This window comes from Schistosoma mansoni, chromosome 2 (assembly GCF_000237925.1).
Source record: "Schistosoma mansoni strain Puerto Rico chromosome 2, complete genome".
Classification (NCBI taxonomy): domain Eukaryota; kingdom Metazoa; phylum Platyhelminthes; class Trematoda; order Strigeidida; family Schistosomatidae; genus Schistosoma; species Schistosoma mansoni.
In genome coordinates, this window is record NC_031496.1 from 26,833,688 (window position 1) to 26,849,976 (window position 16,289).

A 16,289-nucleotide genomic window follows, 5' to 3' on the forward strand; every position below is an offset into this window, starting at 1 on the left:
TTCAATTGACTCATGATTTCAACTATATAAAATTACTAAAATCTCCACAAAGCCTCCTTCTGATAATCATATATGTATTCATAATTTATAAAATTTTGTCATCTATACACGTTCACTACTTATTATTTTAACAAAGAATTTATAGTTCACCACATTTTCAACGTCAAAGAAGTAAAATACAATCAAAATGAAGGTATAAGTGCAATGACAATCAAAATACTTTACTGAACTGTATACATCAAATTTTGTATATTGGAATTTTTTCATGATTTATTCTTTTATTCTTATATTGTTTTTTACTGTTTACGATGGTACTTCGTAACAGTAATTAGTAAAGATTTAACATACTCGTTACTAAATAAAATGTAAACTCTGTTCTCAATGTTATTTGAAGAGATTTACTGCAGAAATCGATATCTCTTTGTTGTTCCACCATGTAGGAATTCACGTTAGGTTATTATTATTGAATAACATCGTTTAACAATTAATACTCCATAATTGTTAAAATATAAATTCAATAAAAGTTCGGCAGGTTATGGTTCTGCTTTATTATCTAGTTCGTTTGAATTGTTCGTTGAAAAGTTGTTTTTTTTTTCTAAAATAAAATATTCATTAATGTTAGGTTAGTGAACCTTGATCGCTTGATAAATGATTGTTTCATATAATAATCAGTAAGATTAAATACAAACCGGTAATCTATATAATAGTTTTTAAGTCAGACTATGTAAAACACATGCTCTTTGAGCAATCTAAGCTGAAGTAAATCTGAGGTAAACTGTTTTATGTTATATTCATAAAATTTCTATTAATATGAATTGATTCTCTGTATACACTTGAATCGTGAGACTCAATCACTAAACTGCTTTTACTGGGTGATCTGAATGGAACACCTTTCCGATATCAAACAAAAACATCTATATTCATAGATAGTCAAAAAAGAGCGTTCTTAATCTAATAAATATTTCCTGTTGTATATGTTTACTGCACACCTTGTTAGATGTACATGTTTCACACCAATAAGTTGGGTATTATCATATATTGTTCATAGGAATACCGCGTTTCTCACTCAAATAAACCATGAATAAGTTTCGTTTCAAGTGTTGATTTAAAAAAAGCGTGTTTTAAACTTGTCCAAGTGAATAAACATTTCATGTTTTCAGTAGGAGTAATATTTAGTCATTAAAATAAAATTCCCATTCATTAAATAAGACTAAAAACACCAGTTTATATTTCTTTTATTCGCGGTATGGTTACAATAGAAGGTAAAAAGACTTACAGTATTATGTCAATTCATCTGTCAGAACTGACTAAGACTAACCAATTGATTAACAAAAATAAAGTACTTGCTTTAGCGAATGGAACTCATAAATAGTGGAATCCTGTTCACTTGGTCTTTCATCAAAGCAGCATAACTCATAGCGAATTCGCATAGATGAAATGGAAATCAGTAGAATGACACATTGTTAGCTAATCAGGTGTAATTGCTATCGGTTTTTCATCAAAGGTCATTTTATAGTTACATATTTTCTTAGTATGTTTGTGTACTAAGCTAACTACTTTCAACTCCGAATTACCTGTTCATTACGTAGAGTGAAAAGTTTATGTTTGTACAGAAGGTCTCGTTGATAGCGACTCTTAAAAGGATTGAATTATATTCAAATCCATTCCATTATAAACCAAGTGATTCGATGGTTATTGATTAGCAAAGTTAATGAAACAGAGAAATGGTCACTGACCCCAAACTAACAATAAATTAATCAATACGATGAAAATGCATTGAAAGGGAAATATCTAACTTTATATTGAATGAATACATGGAATTGAAATTTTACTGAAAACCAATGAACAAAATTTGCATTTATTAATACAACGTAAATATATTGAAAAGAAACTGGACGAAAACCACATTAAAACAACATGAGAATTTCAAAGTTGATTTTCTTTCTCGTATTCTATATTTGGAAATTCAGCATCTCCAAGATTTTCATCCTGAACTTATTGAACTAATACACGCTATTCAATATTATTAAAATATAAAGTTAATGGATCTTAGCCTTGATTTATTATTCCCTATTTGCAAGTCCTAGCTTCAGCTAGCCTCTTAGAGACACATTGGTAACCATCTACAGTATACAACTATAAAGAAAACCAGATGTAAATATAAATCCATCAATGTAAATATCAAGGTCTCCTAAGAATTAATCCTACACTAAAGATTTTGACTCTAGCTAGTGTGACAGAATCTTGGATTATCATTTTCATCAAGGTTTCTTAAAAATCTTGTTGAAGAACACCAACTACTATTAAAACCTACGTTTCGGGTTTCGTGTTAATTGTAGCTCTCTACTTTGCATCAAAATCAAAGTGTTACCCAATATCACATCATTTAATATGTAAATATAGACAGATTTTAATAGAGACTAAACATTCGATAACATGACTTTGGTTACTACCATGTATTCAACTAGTTTGCATATCTTGATGCTGCACAAGTCGTTAGATTATATTTCTTAATCAATACAGGTGAAAAATTTGATTATTCAATCTGCTAGTTTCCTGGAGTCAAAGCATATGAAGCCTACTGATGAACTTTCAAATACAGTTTCTCCTTATTTCATAATATGTGGGTATGATTGATTTTAGAAACATAGTCAAGAGCAAAACAAATCAAATAACAATCAGATTATCTTTCAACTAGTCAGTAAAATATATTTTCTGACGATTTAATTTCAGTAAACTACGTAATACCCCTTAGTAACTGTTTGAAAAAGTGTTAAGAACTCAGTGACAGTTTATAAATACTTTGACTGTGTTCTTTGGAAACTTCCAAGAGAATTACAAAAAACTTTTGGTTATCACTTCTTCATATTTACCTGATAGTTATGAAAATCAAATGTAGTCTTTTAAGCACCTTCATTTTTATTTTATGTCCTAACCTTCTAAATAAAGTTTTCTAACCCTGATCGAGTTTCTTAAACAGAGAACTTCTAAGAGCTTAGAAGTGGCTGTTAAATATACGTTTGAATGCTGAAACACTAGACTTGTCAAAAGCAATCATATCGCATGGATAAATAAATAGTCCTGATAATCTTCGTCTTCTTATAACACTATTCAAATTTATCAAGGGGATTAATTGGTTCAAATGCAGTGTACTTGAAGTGAGCATTTTTGCATTTTGCTGTCCAGTTTCAAATATAAGCAGCAAAGCTGTTTGTTATTATATTACCTTCACTCAGTGGAAAATAAAAAAAAACTATTTATAATAATAACAAAAATCATGTTTAATTTTTAAAGATTTATATCTTCTCGCTGTTGATGTTAGGGACTACTACTTCTATTAGCATAGGTGAACTTGTCTCACTACACCTATCTAGTAATGAGCTTTAGTAAAGTTGGATAGTAGCTAGCAGTAGAATCCAGGATGTGCATTTTATACCATTTAGTATTCATCATCTGAATGTACCTGAATCCTAGTAAACACCTAAATGAGGCTCCAGATGCTTCAGGCAAGACTTACCATTCATCTTGGATTCCATAAGTAGTCACTAACCAACTTTTTTTCTGTTTTTTTTCTGGTTAGCGTTTTTTTAGCGAGTTGATTTTCTACGGGATAGGGTCGCTAACCTCATGCCCAACCCTCCTCCTTTACCCGGGCTTGGGACCGGCAGTAACCCTCAGAGGAGCTACAGGCGGAGTTACTAACCAACTTTACTAAACACCATATTTACTCTTCTTTTTTTAATTCCATTAAGAATATTCATCATGGACTATTAACGTTTGTCTATATTTTATTATTTTGTAATGTCAAATGGAAGTTAACTAAGGTAATAGATAAGATTACCTATAGACCATAAATTATAATTGCAAAATCATTGAAAAAGAATAATTTTATTTTAGATAAAATTAGACAACATTGAATTTTTTTAATGCAACTTTTTATCAGGTATTGAGAAAAATAATAATCTAAATAAGTGAAACAATTTATTACCTTAGAGATAAGTATCTTCCTGTTACCAAAAAATAAAATAATACACTGAATGCTAAATAATGTCTACCAGAATCCATACACATAAACGATAACATTAACTGGTATTTGAATCACGCTCTCTCTCCCTCCCTTCCCCCTCTCTCCCTAACTCCCTGCCTCCCTTTCTCTCTCTCTCTCTCTATATATATATAAACACAATATATACAGTAATGAAATAGTATACACAATCCCTAATGAGTATTTGATGTTATACTAAATGATACTGGCTATGACAAAATATATATTAGCACTTTAAATAGAATAATCAGTTACTATAATTTAGGGAAGTTTTACGTATACGTTTTTCATCAACTACTCCATGTGGCTGTTTATACTTTGTTTATCTAAAAGATAAAAAAGATAAAAATGAAGAATACTTTTTTTCTCTCCATTGATAACACTTATAGAATTACGTAATTTACAGTAAGTACTAGTTCACAATAAAATAGGAGGATTGTTTTAACTAGATTCTATCATATGGTGGGAAGTAGACTGCTATTTTTCAGTTTCTGTATTCTCAGAGACAAGCACATTCGACTCAACATATAACCGGATATTCATGTTTCATGTAAGAGACACCCCTATTTAGAATTGCCTGTAGATAATCATATTTTCATCAAGAAAATAGGTTTATTGAGACTTATTGAATTTGCTCACTGTTTACTGGTTCTCGGACGAATATATTAAGTTTTGATGAGACGTTGTAATTGATTAACCTCAGCCAAATCAAATACGATGCACTCACTCGCTGATAATGTAGGATAGTTTCTATACTAAGTCACAAATTGACTGAAGTTATGAATATGAATCAGTGTATTACTTTTCAAAGGTTTGAAGTCAATGCCAGATGAATGGATTACTTTTGATTCATGAATAGAGAAAATAACTGTATCGCAGAATATCTTGTTCTGTATTTATCAATGAAATTTAAATCTGATCCTTAAATGCGATGATTTTCACTTTTTTTGAAAATTAGAAGAAAGGAGATGAGAAATTTCACCTTGTCACGAATACTAGGCAACCAGTTCAAGTTGACTTACAAATAATTCCAGTATACCAATGGTCGTGTTTTACAAGTCAAATTAACGTTATTAATGTGTTTGTCATATATCATGTTATATGAAGCAATAATTACTAAATTTAAGTATACTATCAGAAACCTAATATAGAATGCATGATGACTGAGTGAAAATTAACTTAGAAGAAAAGCACATAACAGATTACTTTAGACAAAAGTGGTAAAAACTTTCAAATCTGTTAACTTTCATTATGATCGATTGATAGACACTTATCATGTTTACCGTATATTAGAGCTGTCATTAGATATTATTTTTAAACTAAACGCTGTCTAATAGAAAGTGATTCAAACAGACTTTTTGTTGAGATTTTAGGTGTTTGGAGGTAATTGACTAGAAACTCTCAAGACAACTGGTGCGACTTGTTGATAATAGGGTTCTTTGTAGATTAGCTTCAATCATCTAACATTTCAACGAAATATATGTGATGTCAATTCATTTAAGCTAGTGGTCATATTACAATACGATCGATGGAAATCAAGCAGTACTAAAAGAAGTGGATAAATATGATATATGTCACTACTCAGTGGTCAATCGATTATATGTTTATTATTTTTAATATTAATATTGACTAATTGTCTATTCAAAAGTGTGGAATATTATGGTGAGTGTGAACAGCTGAAGGGTATAATCGTTATTCTTAATAACGTATTCTGGAATTGTTTACAATTATAAGAGCCTATTTATATATATATATATATATTCTTGGTTCGGTGACTATGTGAATATGTAAAAAATCTGTTTTTTTCTGGAAAATCGAATATGTAACTAGAGGCAACTTCTACAGAGTGCTGATCAACAAAGAACATCTAAATAACCAGTAATGAATTCATTTTCTTTCTGAAGATTCACCCCAAATTATTCAACGTTTCCTTCAAATGCTGTGTAAAACAAGTTGTAGCTAAGTGTTTCAACATTCATGCACAAATTATAGATCCTTGAATAAATGTAAACTAGGGTTCGAACTATCAGCAATGTAGAGGAAATATATCAAAAAATCTATTAGCGAACTCGTATTAATTAAATTCAACAAATAAAATATATGAACACAATGTTCCATCGTTTTCATCAGTATAGTTTTGAAACATCCTCTTCTTAGTATAACGGTAAACTATGAAAATTTCTGCTTCTTACAAAAGCTGCTAAAACTAATAAACTGAAATCAAGAATCTGATTTTTTTTTTCTTAAACAAATGTTACATCTAACAGATGTAGTTAATGAGCATATAGAATGATTCAACTAATAAACTATTCCCAAGAGTTTTAATGAATATTTTTGAAAAAGAAAAGGGTAAACAACAAGAAATATCTTACTAATTAAGGCTGAACAAAAAAGAGTAACTGAGGGTAAGGAAAATAATAATCATTTATAATAACCCAAAACGTACCTTTATCTTAGATGAATGTTTTGATAATACAAAGAAGAGATTTATTCCTTGACATTGACAGATAACTCAATAAAATATATGAATATGTTCATCAATCATAATAGAGCTAATATCATGAAACCAGTAAAATGACTGACTAATCAGTTATCTACTTACTTACTTACTTACTTACTTACTTACGCCTGTTACTCCCAATGGAGCATAGGCCGCCGACCAGCATTTTCCAAACCACTCTGTCCTGGGCCTTTCTTTCTAGTTCTATTCAGTTTTTTGTTCATTCTTCTCATGTCTGTCTCCACTCCGCCTGTAGTTCCTCCGGGGGCTACTGCCGGTCCCAAGCCCGGGTAAAGGAGGAGGGTTGGGCATGAGGTTAGCGACCCCATCCCGTAGAAAACCAAATCGCTAAAAATAACGCTAACCAGAAATCAGTTATTTACTAACAAACCTAATTATACTGAGCTTAGATATCAATGTAATAAAGGTGTAACATGGATAAATTAAACTAAGACTCAGTAAGAATATGAGCTGTTGATTCCTTGTGTTATATATATCCCGAGGAGAATTATGATTGGTAACTTTTGAGGACTATTTATGGACCAATATGATACGCATATTTTCAATTGTATAATTGTTAAGTAACTTAACTATTCATACTCATGTTCCTTTTGTTATGAGCTTTATTTTGACCTATAGACTTTTACTGTACGATTTATCATTCCGGAGTTATACCCAGTCTATTCATTACTGTCCCCCCCTATTCAAAGCCACATTTAGCTGAATCTTGTATAAATATTATTTTCTATTTTATGGTACGATGTGGTCAGTTTGTTTGGCATATAAACCCAATATGTTTGAAAATAATGATTCATATTGCAGAGGCTGTTATTGGTGTTCTGAACTTAACTGGCTGGGCTAGGCGAAAAGCAGGAGTGATAAGTACTCAAGACTGCTCATACGACTTTTGTGTATCATTGCTCTGATCAATAATTCATTGGTCTCTAATTGGCGGGGATCACATCGTTATACATTAAACAGGGCACGTACTCACTCAATCAATATAACACCTTGGTTTTTAATGTTAGTGGAACTAAACACTAACAAATAAACGTATTTTTATTCCTATACATTTTGTTAATTTACTCCAAGTTTATGATTTCAATGAAATTCCAAAATTTTTATTGTATTATAAGAAAGAAGTGAAATTACTTAAAATATTTTGGCGGGACTAAAATTTATGAACGAATCAATCAGATGTAAAATAGTGAGTTTTGGATTTTGGTGCGAAATTTGGCTAAATAACGTTTTGGTATGATAGTTGATGTCAGTTCGTGATGAAAACCCTAAATCTAATTCCTAGCGCTAACCATCAGTCATATGTCGCAATTCTAATTCTTCACACTGGTTTATAACCCTCATTTAGTTATTAGGTGGAAACTCTCAAAGTCACTTTCGAGTCGCTCAAATGTCGTCCATAAATTGTAATCTCATCAACATTTCTTTCAATAAAAGACATTTTTATCTATTTTTAAGTATTATCAGGTCAGTAGTAATTTTAGTACATATTTATTCAATCTTATAGAACCGGTGTATTTGCTCGATCTCGTGCACTTGAAGACTGTAGACAAAGAACAAATGCTATACTGAAAACTATTCAACCAAATTATATAAATATGGATTTGATAAGATACGCTAAATTTAATGCAGCTAAAGAAGCTTATTGGATTAATCAGTTGACCAATAGACTGGAGCATGTACAAGTAAGTTAATTCATTTTTCAAGCAGATTAGATCTATTCACTATACTTTCAAAATTTGTAGAAAGAAGAAATTGTTATAAAAAGAGATAGTTAAATGAATGTATAGATGACGCTATCTATAAAGATTATGTAAGTAAACTGCACGGTCACAGAATCAAGATCGAAGTTGACTAATGTACAGACGATTAAATTCTTTTTTGTGAAATTTAAGATAGAATACTGGTGTTTTTCCCACTATGGTGAAGTGTTTTAGCAGGAAAGTTCTTTTAGTAGCTGATTAAAATATATCCGAAATAACAGTTAAGTCTCTATCCCTTTATTGTGGAAATCAAATGTTCTATGAAAATTAAGGGCCATTATTGTCATAAGAACGTAAAATACAAAATTCCAAAGACAAAAAATGCTAATTTTTGTACAATTGGTATGTACTTTGATTCTTTTTTCTAGCGATTCCTCGGAAACCTTTTAATATACCTAAAATTGTTCAATAAAGGGTAAAATATGAGTTCGAATAAGTCATTACGCTTATGTTTTTGGATTATTTTTCTACAGACAATGTAAATATTGTGATAATAGCGGAGTAAGATATTTTTTGAAAACGTGTGTACCCATTTCAACGGCTAATGAGGTTTTTTGTCTAGAAATGTGACGATTCATCGGTATTGTAAACATTTCTAACCTATTTAATGAATAAATTCACTTGGTATTGTTTGTTTGAATCTTCCCATTGATGTTTTGGACTGTAATTGATCAGTCACTTATTGGCATATGTGCATATCGTGCGTGTTGCTTCAATATAGCCTTAATTCACAATCATTGTAAGCAAAGATGGATAGTGACTAGCAGTGGAATCCAGGACGCTCCTTTCGTCATAATTGGGACTCGTCAGCTAGATGTGCCTGCATCTTAGTGTTGATGTCCAATTTGGGACTCGAACCAAGTACCGTTCGCTTCAAACGCCATTGCATTTGAGATGCAGGTACATCCATCTGACGAGTCCCAAATAGGATCATACGCGCGTCCTGAATTCCACTGCTAGTTACTATCCATCTTTGCTTACACTACTTATTAAATGTTTAGATGGATATGTAAATGGAATAATATCATTATGATGCTATTAAACCTCCGTAACTCAAAGTATACTTGGAGTTAAACATATTATTAGTTTCTTATTATTTGCTAACTTTCTTACTCATAAACCATTAGCAATTATTAGACTGAGTTCTATGCACTTAATGATACTACTTTTTTCACTTATCAAAGAATTTAGTTATTAAATATTATTCATGTAGAACTAAATAACATAATCAAGATATAAGGGGACTGCTTTATTAGTTAAATGTAAATTCATGAAATATCGTTAGTATATGAGAAACCTAATCTAAGACGTTATATAGTAAACTAAGTACGGTATTATAGTTTCGGGATTCAAACGCATTAATTTTTGAATATTGGTCCATAAAACTAAAATGAGATATTGTTTTAGTTTCTTTACTGACAATATTTCTATACTAAAAAGTGAAATACTCTGCTTGTTGGAATTTAGGGTTTACATTCACAAAATCCGATAACACGAAGATCATTGGAAACCATAGTAAAACTTCATTACTGACTAAAATCTGAATTTCATTCTCTATAATAAATTAAATATTTGATTCATATGATCTTCTTAGGTGACGTAATTAATGTTGATAAAACTGCCACGCTGGATAGTTAGCTTCCATTTTCCATATGAATTCGTGAAGCTCAACAAAATAACTGTAGACGCAAACCACATAATGAACTAAAAGTTAAATATTTTCAGACGATAATTAGGTTGAACTGGAGTCGCTTTTTGAAAAGATAAAAAAACAAATCGGCCAGACAATAATTTATGGACGAGCCAATCAGAAGCGTTCGGAGGATTTCAAGGTCACAGCGCCAACTTCAGTACCTGATGCTAATGTACAATCGGTTCACAAAGGATTTCAGACAAAACGTGACAATTAAGCGGCTAAAAAAATGGGACTACTAAGAAGTCCCTGTATTTGTAATTGCGGTAATTAAATGACTTGTAGACCGTTTGAAGACTAACGTGATGTTGTCCTTCGATGCAATATATGTTGAAGGAAGACGTTTGCTAGAATAGGAAGCTATTTCGCTCGATCCAGATTGAGACTAAGGCATATTATAATGATTGCCGCGAACTGTATAATAAAAGCACCAGTAGCATTGACTGCAATAATCGCAGATGTTACTAAAGCTTCGGCTATTCAGTGGTATGAATATTGTAGGGGCATATCCATAATAAAAATGATAAACTTACACAACCGTAGTACACACAAGCAATAATGAAGCTATGTGGTCGAGGCTGGGAGGGTTTTTATGACCTTATCATGGCTCCAGAGACCTACTATTATGGAGCGATATGGATGAGTTCCTCCACGTTATGCATAACGATTTTTGAACCTTTGAACCTTTTTCCAACCTTGACAAGTTTTTGGACTATATGAAAGAAGTGTATCCACCTCAGTTATTTGGTTTTGTATAATATATTTTTACTCTATCCTTACTGTTTACTGATTGGCTAACATTTCTCAAGGTCACTTAAGATTCGCTCAAAAGTCGTCCATAAATTATAGTCTCGCCAACACATCATATACACTTTTCATCGTCCATAAAGAATCTACTATCTTCTATTATGAGGAATTATGGCTTGAGATTGGAAAACTGTATTCTATATGTGTCTTAAAAATAAGGGAAAAAGCCATGAAATATATTTCTAAGTATTAAACTCTGCCTATGATCCAAGTTAAATAAGATGTCTTAAGAATATTTTCAGTCATAAGTATAGAAGTACTGTTCTCCAGTATTTATTTTTTTGTACTAAAAAATGAAGGGTATCAAAGTTTGTAGGTTCTCAACTATCATATTTCAGATTCTTTAAAAGAAACAACAGTAGAACGGTACTAACTTCTAAATACTTTCCTTCCCTAAATATAATGGTTTACATTGTTTGCAAGTAACTTCATTTATAATTTACATCCCTTTATTTATTTATAATTAAACGTAATCAAATGACCAGTATACTCATTACCTCAAAAATTCAGACCATCAGAGTATTTACAAGAAAAGTCCCTGCTTTTTTTTTCTGTTCAATTGAATTATTTTCTTTGCAGAGATAATTAATTTTCAGTTTCTTATTCTAACCAAAAATGGTGACTTTATCTAAGATAATGAACAAGAAGTTCTGATGATTTCTAATAACGTACGTTCTTTACGCATTCGCAGACAAGAGACAATATCTACCCTAAACGATCATTAATGTATATTGACGTGATCGATCTGAGAGTTGATATTCCATGACCATGCTAACTGATGTCCTCCAATGATTTAGCTTCATTTAAAATATATAGCAAAGGATAAAAATTATAAACATAGATTTATGGTGGTTAGTAGTGGAATCCATGACACGTTCGTTCTATTTGGAGTACATCAGATGGATTTAACTGCACCCCAGAGTTGATGTCAACCCTGGGACTCGAACCCAGTACCGTTAGCTACAGAGGCCAATCCGTTATCTACTTGTCTACTGAGTCCAGATACTTACTGGCTTGTTCAAGTAAACAATACAAACGAATAAAAAATGAAAAATTACCTTATTTTCACTTCTAATGGTTGACAACGACATAACAAGAATAGCAATCTTCCGAGAAAAATATGAAATAATTTATTTTGCAAAACCATAACAGCTGAAAACAAACTAAATCATAGAGAATCATGAGATTTCCATAAAAAAGTACAAATCGAAAGTTAACAGAAAGAGGTATTATGGATATTATGGTAATTTAATGGTTGAATTCATGAGTCGATTAAAGTTAGACCACTATAGAAACCAAAAAGCACTGGCGGACAGTGGCTCGATTTCGTGAATTGGTTAAAGTGTGACATTAACGACCTTGGATGCAGGCTCGGTGGTCTAGACGTTAAGTGTTTGCGCGCGAGTTAAAAAAAATTCGTGATGTAAACTATTTTCATGTCACCTATGACAAAATTGTCAATTTAGTTTTGTTTTTTCAGCTAATTATTGCTTGTATAATCTGTTTTCAATTTCATTTCAGACTCAGATACAACTACAGTTTATCACAGAATTATGTTTACTGCAAAAAGGATTAGTAAATCACTATTATGTCTTAGACCAAAATGCTGTGAGAATCCATGTACCAGAGATAACGGATACTAATTCAACATTTTCAGCTTGTGAACTAATTGGTCCTAATTTTCAGTTTACTGAACAAGCATTATTAATTTTGTCCAATTGGAAGTTAGATCCTCTAACAAATAAACAAATTAAACACACATTAAAAACTCCAGTATGTCATTTCTCCCCAGTTGTTCCTGCTACTTATGCTGAAAGTGAGTAATATTGCTAGACAGTACATGAATACACGAGTAGCTGTCATGTAGGATTACTTAATTTTCGAAAACCAATAACTTTTTTAAGAGTTTACATTATAAGCTGATATCAGATCACTAATGAATATCAAAAAGTAGGAAACGTTTGCTAATTATTAACCCTTAAATCCTATACACATGAAATTTCCGTTTGCAATCTTCTTTATTCAAGTAATTTCAGAAGGCCTTCACTGAATTACGTACACTTAGCTCATGTTTATCAAAATTGATCCGTTAACACCCTTTGAATAGTGTAAAAAAGATTTAAATCATTTGACTGTTAATAGCTGTTAAAAATTGAGATAGATATTCAGTCAGAATCAGAACTTAACTTGATGCAGACATACAAGAGCATAATTTTCTGATATAACTGATGAACCACAGAAAATCACTGACGGACTAGCGAACTTTGCTCATTTCTGGTAGAGTCAGTTTCTTCTTAAACATATTAATAGTAACATCTTTATCAAAGCGTGAAGCAGTTTTGAATCAAAAAGCAGAACAAGCGTTACCTATGTGGATTATCTGAAGTTCAGTGCATAACTCTATATACATCTTCCTTTTAAATTCTCTAAGAACGTTTTATCTATTATTGTATCCAACTAGAAATATTATGTTGCCTAATATCATGGATTGATTGAAATTAGACGATAAATATATGGTCACGGTCTCAATTTTCTGTAGTGAGACCGTGAATATGAACTGCTGAGTTCTGTTCTAGGATGAAACAGATATTAGGTAATCCTTTGTTTCCAATAACAGTCTAGCTGACATGATTTAAATTACGTAAAGATTACTACAAAAGTGACTTGTATTAAGGAAAGACTGTTAGAAATATAGGTTAAAGAACATGATATAGGTCTGTCCGCACATACAACAAAATCTACGTCTACTTTCTCAGATAACACAGCCTTACAGTTCACTTTCTATCTTATATTTGCAGCAGTAAAACAGAAAACCTTATTTTATTAATATGCGTTCAGCTTTATTTACCTAATCTAAGGGATTGATCCTTTGAATTCAATTCTTATATTTAAATAGCCGAAATTCTTAATTTCATCTTTTTTTTAAAGGTCATCTATCACGTTTATTAAGAATGACTGGTTTAAACGAACAACCACTTCAAATGAATAATAAAAAAACCAATGAACAAATTACCTCAAATAATAATAATCAAACCGAATTCATTCAGTTTGATGGAAATCAATTAGATTTCGACTATGAACAATTTACTACATCAATTGGAAGTCTGTCAACTTTGATTAATGCTGTTTATCGTTTATTATTAACTAGTTTGACAGTAATGATGGCTATGGGTGGATTATTAGTCTGTTTACATATGATTTCAATTTTAGGACGTATAATAATAAGAATTCCAGTACGTAAGGTGAGATGAAAAAACAAAAATGGAAAATTATGTTTTACATTCTTTTTTATTGAGTTTGAATTGATTCTTTTTCTATTGTAATTTGACACAAAATAAGTATTTTTCTTTCGGAATGAATATTAAAAGTTAATTTGAAAAACGAGAGTCTTATTGAAAGGTAGTTTTTAATGATTTTAAACAAAGATGTATAGTTATTAGCAGTGGAATCCATGACGCGCGTTTCGTCTTATTTGGGGCTCATCAGCTGCATGTACCTGTATCTCAGAATTGTTGTTCACTTTGGGACTCGAACCCAGTACCTTTCACTTCAAACGCCATCACGTTATCCACTCAGCTACTGAGTCAAACAAGTAATACTAAGTGAATTTGTAGTTTATAATGATTTGAAATTGCTTATGAGAGAATTACAAATTCTGTTTTAATTCACATACGATTTGTCTTACTAACGATATTTAAACGTTGCATGTGGTCTTGTCACTCTGTGAACATTTTAATGTTCGGTGAAGTGTAACTATATTTAAATAGCGGTATGATAAACAAAATTGTTACATTTGAAGATCTGTAACCAGTAACAAGATATTGATCAACATGTGTTTAGTGTACACTGATTACAATCAAACTGAATTCAGACTTCCTATAGATTATTATTATTATTATGTCTCATATATGGTACTAACAAACTGCTGTTTACCTAAGGAGTTTAAATATACTGTATAGTTGCTTTCTACCAGTGAAGACGTTCGAAATATTTTAGAAGGTATGTAGGTGAATCACATGTCATTTGTGCACAAGTTTTTATTTAATTTTCTTATGACAACACCATAATAAAACAACTAACCGCTAAATGAAATGGCTAGCACTTCAAATATAAAGGCTGTAGAAGGCAGCTATACTGCACATCGTTTACACATCAAATATAAGCGAATGTATAAGCTAATAACTATGAGTTTTTGGCAATTTTATTGTTGTTATCAACATAATCTGTTTGGGATTAAAAAATCAATAGCCTTCCAGGAAACATTAATTGTGTTGTTATAATTTTTCTTACTACGACCAAGCTACTCCTAGTGATTACTATTCATGGACATCAATTCACTCGACATGTTCCCAAATCAGAACACGGTAGAACAGAAACGAAACTATACTCCAGATAACAAAGGTAGATGGAAGTAGAAATTCCAATAAGGCAAACGTTATTACATATATGGTTTTTGCATGAGAATATTCATCACAGAACGATATTGAATACCAGATTGTTACATTTATCTTCTTGAGACATTGGATAATTGTCTCATTGTGCTTAAAATTAACTGAATTAGGAAGTGCTGATTATTAGATTTTAACCCAGTGCTCTGAAAACTTGCAGTATGATTTTGTATATGATCCGTAAATACGTAGCTATTGCTTTGGACTTTCAAAGTGAGAAGAAGAAGCTCCAAATACTCCATCGCATTTAATGATTCTCCGGAAATTATCAGTCTGAAACACAAATTATTCGCTAAGACTCTGTCGAGTAAGAAACTCAAGTAGTTTCTTCAAACTGATTATAGTCTATTCAGCGGTATAGTCGTATAGTTATAGTCGTATCACTTAATTTACCTCTATTTAATTTACACTAATTAAAAAACAAAATGTTTTTATCTCTTTACTTTTAATTATCAGACATTGTTTCATCCTTTTATTCAGGTTTATTACACCACCGTCTACCCTCCGTCTACATCTATCCACAACCCATCTTGTTCATCTACTGTCTACCAGACAAGCAGTCAACATTCATGATGAATAAAACTATGTATTATGGTATACAAAACTTCATTATCCGTACATAAAGAAATTCTCGAAGTGTTAAGCAGAACACGAAAACAACTCCATCTCGAAAAAAAAACTATCAATACACAACTATTGATATGAGTGAAACTACAATCCACAAAATTATACCATTCACACAACAGAGTTGAACTAGAACACAAAAAAGTCGTTTGTTTTGCTCAATAATATATTTATCCTTGAACAATAATGAAACTAAGTAAATAAAAAGACCGGAACCAAATGTGAAAACCTAGAAGCAGATACATGGACTACGTATATATATATATATATATATGCATAGTTGAATTCTTTCTAACAAATTATTTCGCTCTCCGATGAACGTTTTTTTTTCTTATTTTTTATTCGAATTCTTATGTCATTTGGGATTTTTCTTATATGGAAAGACTATACC

General features: G+C 31.3%; 1 protein-coding gene across 1 annotated transcript in view; it reads left to right on the forward strand.

Moving 5' to 3' along the window:
• Smp_128250 (hypothetical protein) overlaps window positions 1-15,847 on the forward strand; it is a gene marked incomplete at both ends in the record, with an annotated part of 116,177 nt that extends 100,330 nt beyond the window's left edge. The window contains 4 exons of the mRNA XM_018796237.1: window positions 8,071-8,248; window positions 12,348-12,642; window positions 13,755-14,068; window positions 15,755-15,847. Of these exons, the coding sequence (XP_018650470.1) occupies window positions 8,071-8,248; window positions 12,348-12,642; window positions 13,755-14,068; window positions 15,755-15,847 (880 nt within the window). The remainder of the gene's footprint in view (window positions 1-8,070; window positions 8,249-12,347; window positions 12,643-13,754; window positions 14,069-15,754) is intronic.
• Between the last annotated feature and the right edge of the window lie 442 nt (window positions 15,848-16,289).